This window comes from Lissotriton helveticus, chromosome 4_1, assembly GCF_964261635.1.
Source record: "Lissotriton helveticus chromosome 4_1, aLisHel1.1, whole genome shotgun sequence".
Classification (NCBI taxonomy): Eukaryota; Metazoa; Chordata; class Amphibia; order Caudata; family Salamandridae; genus Lissotriton; species Lissotriton helveticus.
Genome location: NC_136063.1, coordinates 69,633,643 through 69,658,223, shown reverse-complemented (window position 1 = coordinate 69,658,223; position 24,581 = coordinate 69,633,643). Strand labels below are relative to the sequence as shown.

Genomic DNA, 24,581 nt, shown 5'->3' with positions numbered 1-24,581 from the left:
GGTGACCTGCGACAGTGGAGCCTGATCGGTATGGATACGCTGGGGGACGTGTGGAGGAGGGGACAGGCGATGGGAGTTCACGACTCTCCAGTCGGACTTCCAAATGGGGGACGGCGAATTCCTGCACTATCCGCAATTCAAACACGCCCTATATAGACATCTGACACAGGGGAATCCGGTCCCAGAATATGCCCCTCTCGTGGACAGACTGCTGTTAGACCCCATGATTGACAAGGCCATATCACTTACTTACAAAAATCTCATTAATAACGCTCCTGATATCCTGGGGCCACTGCGGGAGAAGTGGCAATCCGACCTTGGCTTGCTAGAGGACGACGACTGGAATGAAGCCCTGCAGTGTCCTAGGGAGGTAGCGATCCGAGCCAGATTCAGATTGGTGCAGTTGCGCATACTCCATAGGTACTACACCCCATGAACGCACTACTCAAGATGGGGTACGCAGCGTCACACTTTTGCCTGAGGGGCTGTGGGAAAGAGGGAACATTCTTTCACATCCTCTGGGATTGCCCTAAAATCCGTACATATTGGGTGAGGCTGAAAGACATAATGGAGGAGGTACTGGGGGCAGAGGTTCCGTTGGAAGCTAGGTGGCACGTTCTGAGGGTCGCGGGGGACATTACGTGGCCCAAAGGAGATAAGATATGGCTGGCCTTGGCGAGTATGGTAGCCAAAAGGAACATCGCAAGGCTCTGCGGAGTGACTTAGTTCCGACAATTGAGGAGTGGGAACGGGATGTAGATTGGTGCCAGAGGGCAGAGAAAGTCATCTATGACTGCAGGGGGTGCCCCAAAAAATGGGAAAAGATATGGCAGGCGTGGAGGAGGTATAGATGAGAATGGATGGATACCCCGGATGCATCACCTTAGAAGTTCCCCCATGAGGTACCACATACTACATACCTTGGACACGACCTCTCCTTGGGAGGCCCTGGGCACCGACTGGTAGTAGACTCTGATCACGGCACCGAGGGATGGGGGAGGAGGGAGGTAGGGGGGGGCGGGTTCTGGCCAAGGGAGGGGAGGGGTGGGGGAGAGGACGGGCGGATTAGTGGACCAGCTTATGTTCTGTGGGGGCAAGACCTGGGGGTAGACTGTGGTACTACCCATTAATGACTGTTGTAATCTACTCAATTAATGTATGAAGACCACTGCTTTTTCGCTAATACCTGATGTGTCTTTTGATGGAGCTGTTTTGTTTTAATAAAAAGATTTAAAAAAAAAAATGTGCTGAGGACCAACTTCCATCACAGACTCACCATGTAGTCTCAATGGTCGATGATGAGGTGAATCTAAACTCGGTGTACAAAGCAGTGTTGGGCATTATGATGATGCTCCCACAGAAGACTGCAACTACACATCTGTCACCTCTAGTCTCATGCAGGGGTGTAACAAAGGCCCCCCTCATTGCCTGCGGTGCCGGGGTACCCTCAGACTTTCCCGTACTGGAGGGCGACCCCTAAGCCCCTACTGATGTGAGTTTCAGTGGCCCCTTCAGCATATCTTGCACGTTTTGTTACGCCTCTGGTCTCAGGACTGTTGAAGTTATGAAAAATGAAAGTTTGTACACCAGCAGTGATGAAAGCTGATGCTATTAAGAAAATGCAGCCTTCTGGAGCAAGATTTGGCTTTTCTACACCTAGTCCCGAAGACGGTTTCATTGATGGTGTTGGCAGGTCGAAAGCGGCATCTGTTAGCGCTTGAGACATATGCTCCTCCAGACAGAAAAACCAAAACAGTGCTACTGGGAACAATATGAGCAGTACAGCTTCAAAGCTTCTAGTCCCATAGTGCATCTTGAAAGGTATAAACGAGCCCTATGGGAGTCCATACTACAATAGGCAGACAGACAAAGGAAGGGTTTCTGTAAAGTTACCAAAGAGGACTCCCACCACGCGATAAGCACAAGCATGAGTATTGCCTCAGGATCATTCTAGGATGATCGAGTATGTGCCGAAAAACTTTAAAACCTGAAGCACATTTGAAGATCCTAAATCTGCAACTATCGGGCTCTGCTTCGTTCAGGCATCCTACAGGAGGTGATGCTGCGGATCAGAATCACAACCGAAATGCTGTAAACTGTTGGGTGAGAGGAACTTGAGAGTTTTAGCAGGTCCCACTACTAGCACAAGGAGAACTGTTAGTACCAGCACAGAGGGTTAAGTGGCCTCAATGTTCATGCCAGCCTCACCAGCACCAATAATAACAGAAGCAAAAGCATCGCCAGGACTGGTGCTCAGAGGACCACTTGTTGCTTCTACAACAGGAGGTACTATCTTTGCAGCAGAAAGGGGTGATAGAGGTTGTTCAGAGCAGGAAAGGGGTCATCGATGCTACTCCTGGTACTTCCTGATTCCTAAAAGGGATGGTTGATTGAGGCCGATCCTAGACCTCAGGGTCTTGAATTTTTACCTCAAACAGGAGAAATTCAAGATGTTGGCCCTGGCTCAGGTTCTTCTGGCGCTGCAGCAGGAAGATTGAATGGTGTTTATCGATTTGCAGGATGCGTATTTTCATATAGCCATCCTGAAGAAGCATCAGAAGTATCTCCTTTCACGGTGGGATCTCAACACTATCAGTTTGCGGTCCTTCCGTTTGGTCTAACTACCTGCACCGCGGGTCTTCACAAAGGTGATGGCGGTGGTAGCAGCACATCTCAGAAGATTGGGGATTCCTTTTTTTACCTTTCTGGATGACTGGCTGCTCAAAGCAAAGTCACCAGAGATGGTGCTGCATCATTTGCAAATAACAACGCATCTGTTGTTGAACTTGAGTTTTTTGATAAACGTTCCCAAATCTCACCTGGTGCCCTGTCAGCGCAACCTGTTTGTATGGGCAGTACTGGACACTACTGTGAGTCCTGCCTTCCAGCCTCTGCAGAGGATTAAAGACATCCAGGCTATGATTCCACTGTTTCAGAATGTAGCAGCTGTTGCAGTCCAGAAGGTCTTCCTGCATACTGTTAATCAACCATGCACACTGGCATATGAGAGCCCTCCAGTGGTGCCTCCACAGACAGTGGTTTCAACACACCAGAGATCTCCAGGAGGTTGTCAGAATCTCCAGAAACACTGCAGCAGAGCTGTTATGGTGGAGTGTTTCAGGCAACCTGTCCCAAGGGAAGCCATTTCAACCTCCTCCGGTGGCCACAGTTATAACGGATGCCTCCACACAGGGTGGGAAGCTCATCTGGTGGATCTGGAGGTCAAAGGCCTTTGGTCTCCAGTGGAAAGATTGTTTCACATCAATCTTCTGGAATTGCAGGCAATACATTTGGCTCTCAAGGCTTTCCTTCCTCCCCTTCACATTCAGTCAGTTCAGGTCCTGACGAACAACACTACGGCGATATGGTACATCAACAAACGGGGAGAAGTAGGGTTTTATAGTCTTTGCAGAGAAGCTCTGCGACTTTGGTCCTGGGCTGAGGACCATCAGATTTGTGTGAATGCGAATCATCTGGCCGGAGTGCTGAATGTGCATGCTGACAGTCTCAGTCGGCTGTATTCAGCCAATCATGAGTGGTGTCTCAATCCGTAGGTGGTTCATCACGTTTTCAGAATGTGAGGGTTTTCCTTGGGTGGACCTGTTTGCCACTCACGAGAACGCACACTGCCCATTGTTTTGGATTCTCCAGTATCCAATGCAGGGAGTGTTGGGGACGCGTTTCAGTTAAATTGGGGCTCAGAGATTCTTTGTGTTTCCTCCCATACCCATGATTCCTCGTTCTGAGGAAGATTTGCCAAGACCGGGCCCAAGTCATATTGATCGCCCCCAGATTGGCTGTGAAGTGTGTGGTACCCGGACTTCATTTATATCTCATTGCACCCTCCGCTCCGTCTCCCTCTCAGGGCAGACCTCCTCTTGCAGTCGCAGGGGCATGTTCTACACCCCCATCCCCAGAACCTGCACCTTCATGCCAGGAGATTGAACAGAGCAACCTGAACTTTCTCTCTCCCACCGGATGTGGTGGATGTTATTTTATCGGCCAGAAGACACTCAAACAAATCCGTCTATTCCAGTAGGTTGGCCAGGTTTGTAAAAAAGTGTGGAGAGAGATCGGTTGATCCCTTATGAGCCCATTTGTCTGATATTCTCAATTTCTCTCTTTCCCTGGCACAACAGGGTTGTGCAGTAGCTACTGTTAAAGGGTACTGGTCTGCTTTGTCAGCTTTTCTCTGCTTACCAGACCAACCCTCTTTATTTAAATCTCTCATATTCATGAGATTAATTAAGGGTCTCACCAATAGGTTTCCTCCCACTCACTTTATCATGCCTCAGTGGGATTTGAATTTAATTCTTACTTTCTTGATGGGGTCTCCCTTTGAACCCCTGCATATTTGTCCCTTGAGATTCCTACCATTGAAGACCATATTAGCAGCAAGTGGTCTGGGGAAGCTTACAAAGGCACAAGTCTTTGAAGCTTCACCTTTGTGAACCCTGCCCACCCTGGACGAGGAGGCTTGGCACCTCGTCCCAGGATGTGCATTGTTTCAGGCCCCTGAGAACAGCAGGCTCTCGACCCAGGGGTTCAGAAACATGTCTGGTGAAGGCAGCTGAAAGCAGGCACTCAGCCTGGACACTAGTGTTTTGTCGTTTTTCGGGGGGCATCTCTAAGATGCCCTCTGTGTGCATTTTTCATTAAATCCCACACTGGCATCAGTGTGTTTACACCACTGGTATAGGGCACTCAAAGGGTTGACTGATCTATGCCAGAGCACTGGGTTGTAGGCACGGCACACAGGGATGTGTGCCATGTCGACTCTTCACTTTATTCTGCACCAGTACACGCAGCCTGCAAAGGCAGTGTGTGAGTAATGGTACAGGGGCTCTAAGGGTGGCACAATATTTGCTGCAGCCCTTCGAGGTCTTCCCTGGTCACAGTGCCCCCAGTACTTGTGGTACCATTTACCAGGGATTGACCTGTGGCCAGCGATGCCAATTGGGTTTTGTTTTAATGCAGGTTTAGGGAAAGAGCATAGGCCCTGGGTACCTGATTGGCAGGAGCACAGGGCACAGTCAGTCAAAGTACATCAGCAGTTCAGCAAAAAGTGGGGGCTACCATGCAGAAAAGGGCACTTTCTCACAGCTGGGGAACTCGATTTCACCAGTGTCTAGCACATCTCAAAAGACTTCCCTGGTCACTTGTACTGGCAGTAATAGGACTGACAAGCACAGGGGCATATCCGCTCATGCACAGGGATTTGTGACATGTTGTGTTTTCACTTTTGTCTGGACCAAGGCAAGCAGCTTGCGATAACAGCCGTGCATGTGCTTGTTTCTGGGTCTCTTTGCGGGGCCCAATTCGTGCTGCTGCCCTCTTTAGTGCCCTAGGTACCAGGGGTACCATTTACTATGGACTTAAAGAAGGAGGCTAAAGGTTTTGCCAATTGGTGGAAATAATTGTTTAGTTTTGAGAAAGCTCTCTGGCACCGGCGACATGGTTAGCAGGAACCCAGTGCAGTTTCAGTCAAAATCACATCAGTTACCAGGCAAAATGTGGGGGGTGACCATGTCAAAAAAGGCTACTTTCCTACTTCCCTGGGCACAAGAAAATTGCTGGATCTCCAGCTCTGTTAATTCAAACGTGACTTCGTTGTAGTTGTATATTTTCAAATTTATTTCTTCATGATAATCCAAACTATTTTTTTGAAAGATTACATGTAAGTTTTTCCTTTTACATCGTTTGTTTGATTCCCAAATAAATCATATCCAATGCATTTCGGTGCATCTAGCACCTTCATCAGGGAAACCTGTAGATTATTTAAACAAAACAAAACTTGCTTTAGCCTGCACTTTTTCGCATAATTCACAATATTAAACATTGCTGGCATCTTTCTAACAGACTGCGTTATGGTTCAGAAATGCTTGATTTGGTATAGTAGCATGTAAACCGGCAACTCTGTGAGATATTTTACAAAGATCAAATGGATGCATGCTCAAGGTTCGATGCTACTATGTAACACTGCTAATAGTATCACGCTTTGATGTTAACGTGAAAGTTAACATCCCGCTTTGGTGTTAACGTGAAAGTTCCTGGGCCGCTAAATCGCTTGCAAATGCTTAAAGCTGTTACCCTGGGCTTGCGGGATGCGGCTAACATTAACACTATACTCGTGCTCTGAACGCTCACCTTGTTGACTTTGTAAACTGCTAAAGTGCTCCACTTACGCGAACTCCGCGTTGCATCTTCTAATGGCGCCGGGGTCAAATGTGTTCGTTTTTTTACCGGCTGCTTAGCGCATGCGCATTACTGTGCTACCCGGTTTTTTTCACTCAACTTTGTTAACGCTGTCTATGCGCTATACTGGCAATCTACGTGAAGTTGACTGCACGCCCTTACTATATGGTGCCTAATAGGTTTTAAGAATGTGTGAGAAGCTTCGTGTAAAACTGTATGTCATATCAACAGTAATTTATACATTTAGGCAGAAATATGTACAAGTTCATAAGTAGCACAAAAATTCTGTTCGATCATTGAGCCCGTTGGGCTTCAGACTGTTCAGATAATAAATCCAATGATTCTCTCTTTTGAGTAGGTTTTTCTTGTTGCTTGTGCCCTCAGTCTTAGGCACTGTTTCCAGTATGCAAGCTCGCAGTTGGCTTATGTGATGATGTTTCTCCTTGAAGTGGACAGCCACCGTTGATTTTATTGATTCTGTTCTTATGTTACTTTTATGTTCTGTAAGGCGCGTTTTTAGTTTGCGTTCAGTGTGGCCTACATACACTGCGCCACAGGGGCATTTCAGCATGTATATTATGTTCATTGTGTCGCATGTCCCATTGACTCTTAACGGTATTTCAAACCCTTTCATAGGATGGGATATCACATTTCCCTTCATGATGTTGTGGCAGCTGCTACAGTTCATGCATGGGATAGTTCCACGATAAGTGCTTTGTGGAGGTCGCTCAATGGGATGTTTCAACATCTCTCCTAGGTTCTTTCCTCTCGTAAATGCGAACAATGGTTCTTCTGAAAAGATCCCTTTAAAGTCCACTTCCAATTTCAGTATTTGCCAATGTTTCCTAATAATGTTATTAAATTGGGTGCTTACGTTGGAGTATTTACTCACGCATGTTATTCTCTTTGTGGGCAATTTTGTTTTGTTCATTAGTAATTAATCTCTGGTTGTTTTTTGTGCTCTAATCAATGCTGGTTGTATCGTTTGTTCAGGATATCCCCTATCCTGAAATCTTTTCGCCATGATTGTTGATTGCTCTTGACATTCTTGGGTTTCCGGGACCACTCTTCGTACCCTGAGGAACTGTGAGTATGGAAGGTGTGTCTTCAGGGATTGGGGGTGGTGGCTATCAAATTTCAATAAGTTATTCCTGTCAGTAGGTTTTCGGTAAAGGTTAGTTTGAAATTGATGCTTGCTTCTGGTGATTTCTGCGTCCAAAAACTGAATCTTGGTGGTACTCATTTGCCACGTGAAGCTTATCCGTTCATTCCTGCTGTTCAGTATTTCCAACTCTTTACGTAGAGTTTCATCATCACCTTTCCAAATTAAAAAGATGTCGTCGATGAATCTTACATACATCGATAACTGTGTTGCCCATTCTTGTCGTTGGTAGATGTATAGGTTTTCCAAATCACATCTTTTTAATTTGAACGGACTGGAATGAACGGATAAGCTTCACGTGGCAAATGAGTACCACCAAGATTCAGTTTTTGGACGTAGAAATCACCAGAAGCGAGCATCAATTTCAAACTAACCTTTACCGAAAACCTACTGACAGGAATAACTTATTGAAATTTGATAGCCACCACCCCCAATCCCTGAAGACACACCTTCCATACTCACAGTTCCTCAGGGTACGAAGAGTGGTCTCGGAAACCCAAGAATGTCAAGAGCAATTAACAATCATGGCGAAAAGATTTCAGGATAGGGGATATCCTGAACAAACGATACAACCAGCATTGATTAGAGCACAAAAAACAACCAGAGATGAATTACTAATGAACAAAACAAAATTGCCCACAAAGAGAATAACATGCGTGAGTAAATACTCCAACGTAAGCACCCAATTTAAGAACATTATTAGGAAACATTGGCAAATACTGAAATTGGAAGTGGACTTTAAAGGGATCTTTTCAGAAGAACCATTGTTCACATTTACGAGAGGAAAGAACCTAGGAGAGATGTTGAAACATCCCATTGAGCGACCTCCACAAAGCACTTATCGTGGAACTATCCCATTCATGAACTGTAGCAGCTGCCACAACATCATGAAGGGAAATGTGATATCCCATCCTATGAAAGGGTTTGAAATACCGTTAAGAGTCAATGGGACATGCGACACAATGAACATAATATACATGCTGAAATGCCCCTGTGGCGCAGTGTATGTAGGCCACACTGAACGCAAACTAAAAACGCGCCTTACAGAACATAAAAGTAACATAAGAACAGAATCAATAAAATCAACGGTGGCTGTCCACTTCAAGGAGAAACATCATCACATAAGCCAATTGCGAGCTTGCATACTGGAAACAGTGCCTAAGACCGAGGGCACAAGCAACAAGAAAAACCTACTCAAAAGAGGGAATCATTGGATTTATTATCTGAACAGTCTGAAGCCCAACGGGCTCAATGATCGAACAGAATTTTTGTGCTACTTATGAACTTGTACATATTTCTGCCTAAATGTATAAATTACTGTTGATATGACATACAGTTTTACACGAAGCTTCTCACACATTCTTAAAACCTATTAGGCACCATATAGTAAGGGCGTGCAGTCAACTTCACGTAGATTGCCAGTATAGCGCATAGACAGCGTTAACAAAGTTGAGTGAAAAAAAACGGGTAGCACAGTAATGCGCATGCGCTAAGCAGCCGGTAGAAAAACGAACACATTTGACCCCGGCGCCATTAGAAGATGCAACGCGGAGTTCGCGTAAGCGGAGCACTTTAGCAGTTTACAAAGTCAACAAGGTGAGCGTTCAGAGCACGAGTATAGTGTTAATGTTAGCCGCGTCCCGCAAGCCCAGGGTAACAGCTTTAAGCATTTGCAAGCGATTGAGCGGCCCAGGAACTTTCACGTTAACACCAAAGCGGGATGTTAACTTTCACGTTAACATCAAAGCGTGATACTATTAGCAGTGTTACATAGTAGCATCGAACCTTGAGCATGCATCCATTTGATCTTTGTAAAATATCTCACAGAGTTGCCGGTTTACACGCTAGCATGTACTATACCAAATCAAGCATTTCTGAACCATAACGCAGTCCGTTAGAAAGATGCCAGCAATGTTTAATATTGTGAATTATGCGAAAAAGTGCAGGCTAAAGCAAGTTTTGTTTTGTTTAATTAATCTACAGGTTTCCCTGATGAAGGTGCTAGATGCACCGAAATGCATTGGATATGATTTATTTGGGAATCAAACAAACGATGTAAAAGGAAAAACTTACATGTAATCTTTCAAAAAAATAGTTTGGATTATTATGAAGAAATAAATTTGAAAATATACAACTACAACGAAGTCACGTTTGAATTAACAGAGCTGGAGATCCAGCAATTTTCTTGTGCCCAGGGTGAGAGGGCTATGACGTAATAGTCCTGCGACCATTTGATTATTCTATTACACTCAGGGATGAGAGTGATACCCATGGCGGCACGGATAACTCAGTTAAACTTATAGACTGTGCACATCCCACACTTTGAAGTAACATTCCAAAAAAAAAACCACGGGAAAGTAGCACGCCTAACCTGAAAACATGCAGTATGAAGAAATTACACATTCCACAGACATCAGAGCGGACACATTCGCTTTTACAGCAGAAGCAAGTGAAAGGATTTATTCCCTAATCAGCACAGAATGTACAGAGCATACGTTTGTGAAAAACAAAGAACAACAAATAAAACACTTGCTATACCTGACCAGAAAGGAGATAAATCGACGCATGCACGCCAGTACTATGGTAAAATACCACAAAGCCCAAAGAATCACACGAGGCCTTCGGATTTCCCTGCGGCCGTCCTTGTGTAAAAATTCAAAACCTTTCACAGAACGGTGGTATGCTATACTAAACAAGTGCAGCCTAGATCTAATTTTACTAATTATTGAGGAACTGTCCAAGATACTAGCTGAATTGAAAACAGAAATAGAGATTACCACAGAGGAATTAAAGAAAGCAGTATCCGAAGAAGAGCTCAAGAAAATCGTAGAGGATATAAACAATCAACTTATGAAACACACACAAGAAATAAACGAACGAAAATTACCGAAATACAAGAGAGATACTTTAGACTACAAGTTACAGGAAGTGTACACGTGGGCTGAAGTATATGCCAGAAGACGCCAGACAAAAACATACACTTCCCAAACGGATTCATCCTCCACGGATGAAGATAGACGACCTGGGCGTAGAGAACGAGGTAGGAAAAGTCCAGAATCATCCGCACAAGCAGGACCATCAACCGAACCGCGTCCTTTTTAGGTCTCGCCCTGGAATTCGCATCCGAAGGATGCGTCCAGGGCTGGAGACTTATAGCGAGCTGACACGAGGGAATGACGGACAAAAAACTGTCACGCGCTTCTCCCCGGCTGGATTCAGCTGCTTGCACGCGCACGTCGGCTCCGTCCACATTCACAAGAATTCCCGCGCCGTGCACATCCCCACACATACACACATGCATGCATGCGCATACACACACAGAGACACTCGCTCGCACACACTCTCTCCCTCCCCCCGCAGTCATCACGCACGCATACACACAGACTCCAAGACACATACACACACGCACGCTCACACACATACAGAATTCCCCGCCGCCCCACGCACACACACATGCCCCCCGCCCTCGCAGCTCAGTAAAGGCTCAGTAAAGGCCCCCACTCACCGGTACTTGTCTTCAGGCGAGGGCTCGTTGCAGGCGGCGGCGGTCTCTTCCTTCTGTGCGTGCGAGGCTCTCTCACCTCACGGGAGCCCGCCCGGGCTTCCGGTGTGTCTTCACGTCCCGCCCCCGGCCTGCCTGACTTCCGCCCGGGATTGAAAACCTTGTTCTCATATTAATAATCACTCGCGCTTCATTCGCGGGTGAGTCTTAATGTGTGTTGTTGAAGTGTGTAACCTCATTCTCTTGTATGTACAGCGCACAGACACCCTCTCCTGGTGTTGAAATTCACCAACCACGAGAAACGGACACAGGAAATATAATTCACCGCAGGCTGGAATACTTCAAAATGTATTTATTTTCATTCCATCAGCGCAACATGCAGGACGGGATGACGCGTTTCGGCCAGCAGGGTGGCCTTGCTCACATAATTGCGTTGTTGGCTAAACCTGATTAAATACACCCGAGTGCCTATCACGTGATAGTGCAAGAACTACAAATTAAGTAAACCGTGAAAACATACTACTGGCATACATCCCTCAAAATTGTACGTCTAGTATTAAAATCCGTCACAAATTTAATCTTGTTGCATAGTGGGTAACTAAACAGCATTTAAAAAAATAATTACAACAAAATGTAAGTTATTTACAATGATTTGCAATCGAGGCACACAACTCAGTGCTGATGAGCAACAGTTAGGCGCTTGAGCCCCATTTCCGACTGTCGCCCATTACCAAAGCTCTTGTTTACTATAAAAAATATAGGCGTGTGTGAACAGCACAGTGTAAATAGTGCAGTGACAGGTATACATATCCAAAGTGAAGCAAAACAAAGCAAAGGCTGAAGAATATTGCACACTGCTGACAGCGTCAGTTGATAATAATACTTTTATGAACACATATCATGTACGCTCAAATACGGATCGAATATGTGCAGCTACAAAACTTGGCACCACGGGAAAATACATAGCTTCACAGATAAAACATGAACAATATCCGCACAAATGCAAAATTAAGGAACCTCCGTATTACTCAAGGTGGCTCTAACTGCTCAAATGCGCTACTCAATGCTGTTGTTTGCCTTCCACCATGTAAGTACAGTACCCATGTACTTATAGTCCAAGTAGCTCTCCATGGTTGGTTCTGTGTATATTTCCCAAAGGCGCAGCGCCAAATTAACTCAACCCCCCGGGAATATCAGTTTTGATACGTGTGTCTGTCTCTCACTCCGCCCATGCCGATATGCTGATTACATCTATCATCTGCAAATCGCCTATGTGTGCCTCTGACCCACTAGTTGTCACAACTAGATGGAAACTATAGATGAAGCCAACAGTAGTATGTGTAAAGTGCATATGCTAAAATAATAAGGTGACAATAATCTAACTAAATCATCTCTCCCAATGGAGCACGAGAGAGGACTATTGACCTGAATCCCAAATCCGATATTTACTAGCAAGTGATTTACATCTACTATGGTGGCCAGATCCCCTTCAATTAACTGTCATTTAATTCATATATAATTCCTAATGGGAATGGACTGATGGCCAGTAAAATGTAGCATACTATTATGCACACGTGTACCCCAATTGGGAAAATCAAGGAGAAGAAGAAGAGGAAAGCAAGAAAGGCTCGAAGCCCCCAACAATGGCAGAAAAATATATACTAAACAAAGCATATATATCCGTGACTCTATTTATGATATTACAGATTCATGTAACAACGAAACAGACGGTGGAAAAACTGCATGAAACGCCAAGCACAGCTACCCTGAAACCCAGGGCTGGAGACTTATAGCGAGCTGACACGGGGGAATGACGGACAAAAAACTGTCACGCGCTTCTCCCCGGCTGGATTCAGCTGCTTGCACGCGCACCAACATTCACGCATGCGCACATCACTGGCACACGCATACACAGCACTCACGCATGCGCACATACACACGCATACACAGGCACACCCCCCGTCGCCGCCGCCGCACCTACACGCATACACAGAGACCCCTTCACACACACCAGCCCCTCTCCTCCCGGCTCCACTCACCGGTGTATGGCGGGCGCTCCCCGGGTCTCCAGGCTCCTTCCCTTCCTCCGCAGCTGCAGGCTCTCTCTCCGCATGGGAGCCCCGCCTCCTCAGTGCGCCCGCTTCGCCCCGCGAGTCTTCACCCGGTCCCCCATCTCGGGACCGGGACTTTAAGGGAAACAGTATCCAGGGCTCCTTTCTGGTCACGGGAGCCCCGGGGCCGCAAAGCTCACGCCACTTCCTGCTGCCGGCTCCTCTTCCTGCACGTCAGGTCCCGGGCCAGCAGCCAATCAGAGCGCGGCCCGGGAATGACGTCACAGAGGTGTCCCGCAGTACCGCCCCCGGCCTGCCTGACTTCCTGGTCGCAGGACAATTCTACTGCTGAACTGGGTGACGAGCCCACAATCACACACCTCTCTGAGCGCTTCGCGCACAGCAGTCACGAACTGGAGCCTGGAGGTCCGATGATTAATGGGCCTGCCTCTGCGCAGCCGCAGGCACATGATTACCCCGCCCACCCCTCGAGCTGAAGGCAGCCAGGTCTGTACCGTCTCTGTGTGGCACGCATCCATCACTGATTGTGGCCTGCCAATGTGGGGGGACCAGGGGGGCTGCCCGTGATTCGTGTAGCATGCATCTCAGGAGCGGCAAGCAAAGAACTGGTCGGTGCCCGATCGTGCAGCCTGCTTCTGTTGCGGAGGTTCTTCAGGTGCCAGTGTATTCAGGTATGATTAATTTCATTTTGAAGTCCGCTTTTCCTCATCTGCCGTTGTCAGCTGCCCCGTCTCTTTCTGTCTCTCTTGCTGAAACGGTGCTTTTTCCAGGAAGGTATTTTTTTTTCCAGGCAGCATATCACTCTTGTGCATAATTTGAATTGAGCTGCATCCAGGTATATATAGCCGGGCACAACTGGGTTGTAGCTGAAGGCAGTGTGGGTGTCTCAGTGGGATAGTATGGTGTGAAACAAATGTAAAGGGTGTATTTTTTTATTGTTCCTCTTGTTGAGTGCTTCATTAATATTTTAATGTAGCAAATTAAAAACACAACCGCTAAATTCAAGAAATTCAGACGGACGGAAAAGATCTCCAGGTGTTTTCAGGTTTGCAGCCGGCATGTAGAAGCAGCAATTACTGAGCAAGGAGCAGTAGAAATCTGGTTAGAGCCACTTCAGTCTGCCCTGGCCGGGGGGACCAGTTGCACAGAAAATACCACTTTGTTTAGGATCAGTGCAAGCTCGCCAATAACAGCGGCTTTCCAGTAAGAACTGGACGCCGTGGGAAGCTTCTTGAATCCACCACGGTGACGCAGGCACATAAGTGACTGTGGTTTCCTTTCGTGTGCTAGAAATTAAAAAGATTTACTAAGGGATACCACAAATTGCCCGGAGTTCCACTGGGAAGGGCGTGAGGACAGGGGTCATAGGCGTAAAAGGGGGTGGGGCCAAATAGAGTCAGCCTGTTGTTCGCTGTTAAATTGCAAGTATGTTGTTTTGGAAAAAGTGTCCACAAATAATTTGAAACATGAAAAAATATGATTGTTAGGATGTTCTGGCCCGAGGCCCTCCTTCAGTTTTCAGAACCCCCCCCCCACCCCATCCGTTTGCAAATAGAATGTACATATAAAAATTATTTAGGCACATCATTAAAATGTTTAACTTTTCTACAAGAAATATTGTATATGTACTTTTTTATGCAAAGAAAATGTAAATACTGCATAAATGACTTTTCTACAACACATATATTTTATATGTACCTTTTTATGCAAAGAAAATTAAAATAGCGCATAAATAAAAATAAAAACATTGCCATTTACAGTACTAGTAGCTCAAACTTAAATAATGCGAGACCTATTGCATTGCAAATGCTTGTTTAGAAGGAGGCCCTACAGAAACAGTAGACCCCGGAGGGGACTCAGAAAGAACAAGAGAAATAGACAAAACGACGCCACAGACGAGAACAGCTACGTCCAAGAAAACCAAGAACAAGAAAGGTCATTAGAAGCAAAAAACTTGGTCATCAATATATCAGACGAAAGGCTCACTAAATTTCAAATGGATACGCTACAAAAAGGGATGTCATTTGTCCCCACAGCCCGCACTAACAAATTGGAATTAGAGGTGAGCTTATTTAAACTGACACGGAAAATAAGACTTAGACATTTCTTTGATAACGTTCTCACGGAACCATTGCAAGTGAAAACTGATGAATTAAGAGGACTAAAAACCACAAGCACTTATATGCCACCAATTAGCCACAAGACAATCGACCTATTTGAAGTCTTATGCAAACAAGAAATAGAAAAAGTTAACACTAAGAAGACTCCGAAACGGAAGAATATGTCAAACAAGGAGTACGGCACTATACAAGCACTGGCAAAAAATGACAAAATCATGTGTCAAAAGGCAGATAAGGGAGGGGCCATGGTTATCTTGAATAAACCTTACTATGAGTCAGTGATCAAAGAGCACATTGAAGATGAGTCATTGTATATGGAAATTGATTATAACCCGACGGAAGAAATCCGAAAAACCTTGTCCAATATACTGTCGAGAGCAGAAAATATGGGAACCATAACAGACAAAACCAGGAAATACCTAACCCAAGAAAATCCTAAGAATCCAGTTATATACATGGTACCTAAGGTCCATAAAGACTTGAACAACCCACCCTGCCGCCCGATAGTTTCTACGAAGGGAAGCCTCCACGAACCAGTGGGGAAATTCATCGATAAATATTTGCAACCATTAGTGCTTAAATCCACTTCATATATAAAGGACACTACCGACTTCTTAGTCAAATTGAATAGCTTGACAATATCAGAAAAGATAACAATGGTAACTATAGACGTCAAGGCACTTTATACGTCGATACCACATAAAGAAGGCCTGGAAGCTATCGAAAAAGCTTTATTGAACAGCACATATGATCAAGACCTGCAAATATTCTTAATGGAACTAATGGAGTTTTCTCTCATGAACAGTTACTTTGAACACCAACAACGATGGTTTATCCAACGGAGTGGTACATCCATGGGCAATTGCGCCGCGCCGGCGTATGCCAATCTGTTTATGACTGATTTTGAAAACCTATACATCTACCAACGACAAGAATGGGCAACACAGTTATCGATGTATGTAAGATTCATCGACTACATCTTTTTAATTTGGAAAGGTGATGATGAAACTCTACGTAAAGAGTTGGAAATACTGAACAGCAGGAATGAACGGATAAGCTTCACGTGGCAAATGAGTACCACCAAGATTCAGTTTTTGGACGTAGAAATCACCAGAAGCGAGCATCAATTTCAAACTAACCTTTACCGAAAACCTACTGACAGGAATAACTTATTGAAATTTGATAGCCACCACCCCCAATCCCTGAAGACACACCTTCCATACTCACAATTCCTCAGGGTACGAAGAGTGGTCTCGGAAACCCAAGAATGTCAAGAGCAATTAACAATCATGGCGAAAAGATTTCAGGATAGGGGATATCCTGAACAAACGATACAACCAGCATTGATTAGAGCACAAAAAACAACCAGAGATGAATTACTAATGAACAAAACAAAATTGCCCACAAAGAGAATAACATGCGTGAGTAAATACTCCAACGTAAGCACCCAATTTAAGAACATTATTAGGAAACATTGGCAAATACTGAAATTGGAAGTGGACTTTAAAGGGATCTTTTCAGAAGAACCATTGTTCGCATTTACGAGAGGAAAGAACCTAGGAGAGATGTTGAAACATCCCATTGAGCGACCTCCACAAAGCACTTATCGTGGAACTATCCCATGCATGAACTGTAGCAGCTGCCACAACATCATGAAGGGAAATGTGATATCCCATCCTATGAAAGGGTTTGAAATACCGTTAAGAGTCAATGGGACATGCGACACAATGAACATAATATACATGCTGAAATGCCCCTGTGGCGCAGTGTATGTAGGCCACACTGAACGCAAACTAAAAACGCGCCTTACAGAACATAAAAGTAACATAAGAACAGAATCAATAAAATCAACGGTGGCTGTCCACTTCAAGGAGAAACATCATCACATAAGCCAACTGCGAGCTTGCATACTGGAAACAGTGCCTAAGACCGAGGGCACAAGCAACAAGAAAAACCTACTCAAAAGAGGGAATCATTGGATTTATTATCTGAACAGTCTGAAGCCCAACGGGCTCAATGATCGAACAGAATTTTTGTGCTACTTATGAACTTGTACATATTTCTGCCTAAATGTATAAATTACTGTTGATATGACATACAGTTTTACACGAAGCTTCTCACACATTCTTAAAACCTATTAGGCACCATATAGTAAGGGCGTGCAGTCAACTTCACGTAGATTGCCAGTATAGCGCATAGACAGCGTTAACAAAGTTGAGTGAAAAAAAACGGGTAGCACAGTAATGCGCATGCGCTAAGCAGCCGGTAGAAAAACGAACACATTTGACCCCGGCGCCATTAGAAGATGCAACGCGGAGTTCGCGTAAGCGGAGCACTTTAGCAGTTTACAAAGTCAACAAGGTGAGCGTTCAGAGCACGAGTATAGTGTTAATGTTAGCCGCGTCCCGCAAGCCCAGGGTAACAGCTTTAAGCATTTGCAAGCGATTGAGCGGCCCAGGAACTTTCACGTTAACACCAAAGCGGGATGTTAACTTTCACGTTAACATCAAAGCGTGATACTATTAGCAGTGTTACATAGTAGCATCGAACCTTGAGCATGCATCCATTTGATCTTTGTAAAATATCTCACAGAGTTGCCGGTTTACACGCTAGCATGTACTTTACCAAATCAAGCATTTCTGAACCATAACGCAGTCCGTTAGAAAGATGCCAGCAATGTTTAATATTGTGAATTATGCGAAAAAGTGCAGGCTAAAGCAAGTTTTGTTTAATTAATCTACAGGTTTCCCTGATGAAGGTGCTAGATGCACCGAAATGCATTGGATATGATTTATTTGGGAATCAAACAAACGATGTAAAAGGAAAAACTTACATGTAATCTTTCAAAAAAATAGTTTGGATTATCATGAAGAAATAAATTTGAAAATATACAACTACAACAAAGTCACGTTTGAATTAACAGAGCTGGAGATCCAGCAATTTTCTTGTGCCCATGGTGAGAGGGCTATGACGTAATAGTCCTGCGACCATTTGATTATTCTATTACACTCAGGGAGGAGAGTGATACCCATGGCGGCACGGATAACTCAGTTAAACTTATAGACTGTGCACATCCCACACTTTGAAGTACTTTCCTACTTCCACCTTAAGGAAGTGGTCCTTAGACGTATGAAATTGTTATTTGGTGCTGTGAAATAACCCCATTGTTAAACTGTCCTTGGCATGTTTCTCTATTTTGTTTCCAGATCATTTGCTCTATTAGGAATCTAAAAGGTAAATTAAATCTCTTCCTCTTGTGTGATGCAGAATGCCTCTCAGTATGCAAGTCCTTCCAAAGGTATCTGTAAAGCATCAGTGTCACGTGTGCATATCCGTGGAAAGGCACGAGTTCTCCACGTGCTTTCCAGATTAGTTCTTGGAAGTCAGTTCAGACTTTGGTTAAACATATTATTGTCCTTGTGAATCGAAAAATCTTTTCATAGTTGTAAAATGTAACTGAGTTATATTTGTTTTATTTACCATAGGACCTAACAATGCAGTGCACTGTTGGCTAAACAAAAGGTCTTCCTGCCTTTACTCAGCAGAACCCTTTTCGCAGTATTAGATGACCCTATTTGTCTTGTTGTTTTTTAAATGGTGGTGTACAGCGATTCTACTGCACTAATATTTACCTGTTTATTCATGCACAGAGGATCTGATTGTTTCTAGTAGCAAAGTGTCTTGGAGCGGTTAGGTCAGTAGCATGTGCTTTTAAGTGAGCTTAGTCATTTATTCACAAGGTTATTGGTGTGCAGCAAGTCCTTGACTTGGACTGTAGTGCAGGTTAAGCTAACTCTTGTCTGCTTTCTGCTGGTTAGGTCTTACAGACGGGGCAGGAAATCATGGAGCTGGATACAAGCGGCTTTACCACCCAGGGGCCCACAGTTTTTGCAGGCAACATTGGTGATAAAAAGTATATTGTGCAGGTGTCACCACTCGGCATCCGGCTACTGGAAGGAGGTGAGTGTTCTACAGAAAAGCAACTGAGGTTATGTTCAGAAGATGTGTGATCGTGGTGGAGGGCAGGGTGGCCGGATATCGTCCTGAAAGGAACCAGCCTTTGAAAGCAGAGGTGGTACGGCAGAATAAGAAGAATCCGACATGATATGGAAGGCAAGATTTCAGAAGGCCGGGACATGGTGTTGTGTGGAGAGTCAGGATGTCAGTAGGAGAAAAGATCTCAGAATGAGAGGAGCCTGATATGTCAGAAGTCAGGATGTCTGAAAGGGATTACTCCATCGTGGTATGCGGCAGGATTTCCGAATGAGCACAACCTGGTGCGGTGTGAGAAAACTGGATTGCAGGAGAAGGATCCTAGGATGGTACGAGAGGCAAAATCCCTGAGCGAGATCAATCTGGTGTGGTGTGCAGGATCTCCCAAATAGAGGAACCGGTGAAATTCTACAGCAGGATTTTGTTTCAAAGTGATTTAGCTGCTCGAAAGAGTAGAAGCTGTAGTAGTAAATACTTTATTGTATTAATCATATGATTACAATAAAAGTGCGATCATAACATATATCATTTAAAATTATCCGCAGTTTCAAATTTCATATTTGACACTTACCATCAAAACTTTCAACAGTCCGGTTCAGTACAAGCAATAAAAGGTATAAAGTTCCACATGTATCTGACTTATCCAATAGTCTACATACATTATTCATCCATCTACCAATATTTTACTATTTTCTTAGTTCACTCTATACTTTTTTTTAAAGTTAAAGTGCTAATGTGGTAAATGTACAAAATATATGAATCTGGTTTACCGTAAAAGATTCAATACATTCATCTCCTAGGTGTAGTGCAGTCCATTTTCCTGTTTCTACTGTAAGTTACTTAGCCAGTTCTCACAGTATTTTAATCTTCTTTGACTCAACCTATAATTTAATTAATGTACTAAGTAAAAGAAGTAGACTGAATGAGGTGAATGCAGATGGAATGCAATGTAATTGGCGAGCATAAAACATTGCAACAAAATGTATAATTCGTAGGTTAGAACAGTGGCCTATCAGAATGCAGCCAATCATTGCACTAGCAGCAGTAAACCTAGTAAAGAACAAGTGGCCAATCGGATGAAAGGGCAAAGAGCTCTTCATACATGACATGGACGCATATTCAGTACAGTTTGATTTGTTGCGATCCATGAAAAATATGGGCACTCCAGAATACACTCCAGTTAGTTGAACATTTTGTTTCCTGCTTGTGAGTTCTGAATTTAAGAGGGCTTTCTAGTGGTTGCAGCACATCTTCAGTCCTGACTGTTAATTTGTTCAAGATGTATCTATGTGAAAGAAAAGAGTACTGTAACACAAAACTACAATATTGACAAATAGTCATTGAAAAATTCATTTTGGCAACTTTTAAAAGTAACGTTGAGCCAATTGTAAATAACTCCATGAATACAAAACGCATGCCAAAATGCTGGCCCTAACCTAAAACCAACCACCTATCCCAAAACACATCCTTGTCCAAAACTTCAATCTTATCTCTTAACTCCTTCGACGCTCATGACGAGGCTCGGCTCGGCTTGTGTGCTCATGACGAGCCGAGCTCGTCATGACCGTTAGAACGCTTGCACGCTGGGCTAATTCCCCTGCTGTGCGAGCGTTCTTAGGAAACAGGTGTGGTCATGACGAGCTCAGCTCGTCATGAGCACACGACCACCGTGCTGCATGATGAGCTGAGCACGTCATGAACATGGGGGCGCTGTGCGCGCCCCAACTCCCCCCAGCACAGCGGGGGAATGTGCCCCGCACGGAAGGTGTTAACCTAAACCCACACCCTAGTCACTGACACTAGTCTTGAACTCATCCTAAGACTTAATTGTTATCCTAGCCTGCTAACTTAACCCTTAACCCGAACCTTTATCCTAATTCTGTATTCTTCTTTATTCTTTACCACTATACATTACCACTAAATCTGGATTTCCCCTTACACTAAGCCAACTAAATCTTAAACTCTAAACCTAACCTGCTTCTAACACATACCAAACAATTCCTGCCCTTACACTAATCACAGTGTCAATGTTAACCAGTTTTAAATATTGGTACATTTCTCCTCTTTATACATATTGCTAATGTAAGTTTTTATTATGTTTACCTAAGCTAGAAAAAAGTAATTTTCGCTTTCTTAAATTTTGGGCTCATTTTATTTAATATGATTTACTTATTTTCACATGATCCAATTCAAAGCGCACAAGTCCTTTCTCTCAAGCTCCTTCCATGAGACATCTTTGGGTGATCTCCATCAGTATCCCCCCGTTATCTTGAAGGCTATGAGTGGAGGATGATACTGGGTACAACTCACTTCCCCCATTGCTCCGTGCCCCCTCATCTACCCGGATCTTCAAAACTGATCTCAAATCTCTTCTCTTCCAAAGACACTTTCAGAACTAATACTTTCATGCTCCGGGCCCTCTTGGAAGTTCGCTCTTCATTGTAAATTTGTATTTTTTCCTGTACATTCCTCGCCCTTGCGTGCTGTGTTGGATTTTGTGTTTGTGTACCCTTAATTTTTAGTCTGTGTTATGTTCTATTTTGCACCACTTTTCTCTTGTAGCGTAACTAGCTCTATTGTACAGCGCTCTGACACCTTCGGGTAATGTCCGCGCTTTATAAAAATGCACTAAACAAATAAATAAATAAAACTAGGTTCTGTTGTAACACGATGATCTCTTATAGCACGTTCAAAGATAGAATCTGTATACGCAGCCATGATTATGTCCCCATAGGTCTTCTGACAGCAGCCTTGTTCCTAGCTGGAGGGGTTTTAAGATTCTCAGGAGTTCGTAAATGTGATTCTGCAATTCTTCTCTTGTCATAATGCTTGCTGAATGTGATCAAATCATAATGTGAATACAAACTTGCAACACTGCTCCTTAAAAAAAAAAAAAACTATATCCCTATGAACTGTGGATACTCTTCAGGCTCCTACAAGGTAGCATACTAGAGAACCATTCCTACAGGCTAGTCATTGTTATTTTACTTGAACGGATTGCTTCTGCCATATCTATTATGTGATTTTTAATTTTTCTGTTTGCCTGACCCAGGTTTGTACCCTGTCGCGCATTGTTTGTCCACGTGCTTTATCAGAGCTTTTGCAGTGACTATTAGCTGACCACTTTTCCTTTTGACTTTTGCAGTAAACCAGCTGCACTTCGTCCCAGTAGACTTGGGATCTCCAATTGTGCACTGCTCTGTGGCTGATCCTTACGTCGTAATGTTGAGTGCTGAGGGTCAGATCACTATGTTAGTGCTGAAGAGTGACTCGTACGGAGGGAAGACTCACCGTCTGACCATGCAAAAACCACCGATCCAGGCCGTAAGTCTAGTTCTACAAGGATTTTCTTCTATTTTGTGTAATATGGAACAAGAACACATCACATCCCTTTTGGGGTTCTGTTTATAGGCTGGGGTAAATGTACCCCCCACCCCAGGTTGACAGCTACGGCTGTGATGGGTACCTTGTACAATTGACTCTGTGTAAGCCGCACAATTGTGACGATCCAGTTACTGCTACTTCTGATCTGCAGTAAAGAACAAACAACCCTGATTGTGTAAAAAACCCACTTTCATGATATCATGTAGGTGAAGCAGTACTCTGTACTCGGCTAGGGCGCTCGACCTCGGACCTAGGGATCTGGGTTCGAGTCTCGGTAACGACGCCAAAACCTCCTGTGATTCTGGGCAAATCACTTAATCTCCCCGTGCCTAAAATGAATGTGTGTCCTCATGTAACGGAGATGGTGCTATGTAAAGTGCTCTGATACCTGATTTGGTTCGGGTCTAGTTCGCGCTATATAAATTACTTTACAACGGTTTTAGTGTAAAATAAATATTAGAAAAACTCAGGCAATGTAGTGTATTTTCTCAGTAAAGAAACACATACAGAAGAAAAAGTTATAGCCTTGGGCATGGAGTTAGTTCAAAAGGTCAGACCATACTTTGTGCCCAGCTGTGAAGGGCCCACCATCCAAACTGTTATGAAACCAGCAGCAGAACATTTGTGTTCATGGAGTTGCGGAGTATGTATTGCAGACCATGGCCCTAATGGGGTTCCCCTGCATGTGAAAGCTTGCTTCCCAAAAAGCCAGTTAGAGCCTTTCTAAGAAGACCCTGTTGCCTTTGTTCTTGGTCTGATAACTCACTTCCTGTGCCAGGGTTTGCAGGACTTTGGTATAAAACAAAAAAGGAGGAGCCACCTTCTAGTGCTGATCAGTGTCTGTGATTTACATAGTGTTCCCTTCCAAATACTTCCTTGAGCCTTCCCTCCCAATTACCTGTCTCAGACTGAGATTGACTGCATGTAGTCCAGACTTCTAGGCTCAGAAGTTATATATTAAAGCATAAATAATCTACACTTTGACTTTCCCTATGCACCATTTCTAGTGTCACGTGTTAAAATATTTTGTGCCCCACCTTGTGGGCAGCAAGGTATGTTTAGGTGACATATTTAATATTTAAACTCAGGTTTTCCGTCTGTCAAAAGAGTGATTTAGGTAGGTCAGTGCAGCAGGTTTCAAGCTGCTTCTGTCAGACTCCACTGGGTAGGACAGAAGCCACGTTTTCACTTCCACCGTAGTGGATGGCACAATAGGTGCTACAGTGTACATGTGGTGCTTAACTTTACATGGCATGGGTACAGTTATGCACCATATACCACGGCCTTCTTGTTAAATGTGCTGATGAGGTTTTTAGCAGATTTCAACCTGTTTTAGGAGTCAGTGCACATACAGGGGGACTGTAAAGCAGTGTCACAGTTTTAGACTGCAAGACTACCAGTAAGTGAGATCCAAACAAAATTGAAAAACTGGTGGTTAACACCCAAAAAGGGTTCACTTCACAACACACAGTCGTGATTATTTAGATACAATTTTACTGTTTCTGATAAAGCCTTCTAAGCACAGATTCCTCACCTTTTGAATATTCCACAGGCGTCAGACTTGATCTTGTACACCTTGAGCAGTGCCTCTACTTGCTGGCAGATCGCAGCAATGGCTCCATGTTGACGTCACTCCGCACCAGATATGACATTCATGGATCTATATCAGCACCACCCATGCACGCTATGATCAGTTCCTTTTTCTCCAAGTAAAGAGATCCTGATCTGGAGTTACTCCTCATCTTTTTTCAGACCGTTATTTTGACTTTCAAAACTTTATCGGAGTGCAAGAGACTGTCACTTCCAAAATCTTCAGGTTTCAAATAGATGTCTGCAACTGACTCACATTTGATTTTCCTGTGGTACCTTGGATCAGAGCGCTTTAAAGACAACAGGTCTATAGCACGCTCCCCCATCCTTCCTGCTAACCCACGGCAGCCGCAATATCACTTTTGCTACCTCCGTGGCCACTGTAGGTGCTTTCAATATCACCAGGCAAGTCTGGGCCAGGACCGTCTCCGCACTGCCACAATTTTCCTGGAGCCGGACCGAACAAACCCCCAACCCCACCCTCCGCCCCTCCATGAGTTTTATGAGGCCATGCACCTCATATTTGGGTGGGCCATACCTGCTAGTGAGCCCTTAGGCCCTGT

At 44.3% G+C, this 24,581-nt stretch overlaps 1 protein-coding gene across 2 annotated transcripts in view; it reads left to right on the top strand.

The window, feature by feature from the left end:
• The window catches only part of CPSF1 (cleavage and polyadenylation specific factor 1), a 235,407-nt gene that overhangs the window by 89,820 nt on the left and 121,006 nt on the right, over positions 1 to 24,581 (top strand). For both annotated transcript variants that reach the window (XM_078686442.1, XM_078686443.1), the window contains exons 19-20: positions 18,870 to 19,011; positions 22,190 to 22,368. In XM_078686442.1, the coding sequence (XP_078542568.1) occupies positions 18,870 to 19,011; positions 22,190 to 22,368 (321 nt within the window). The remainder of the gene's footprint in view (positions 1 to 18,869; positions 19,012 to 22,189; positions 22,369 to 24,581) is intronic.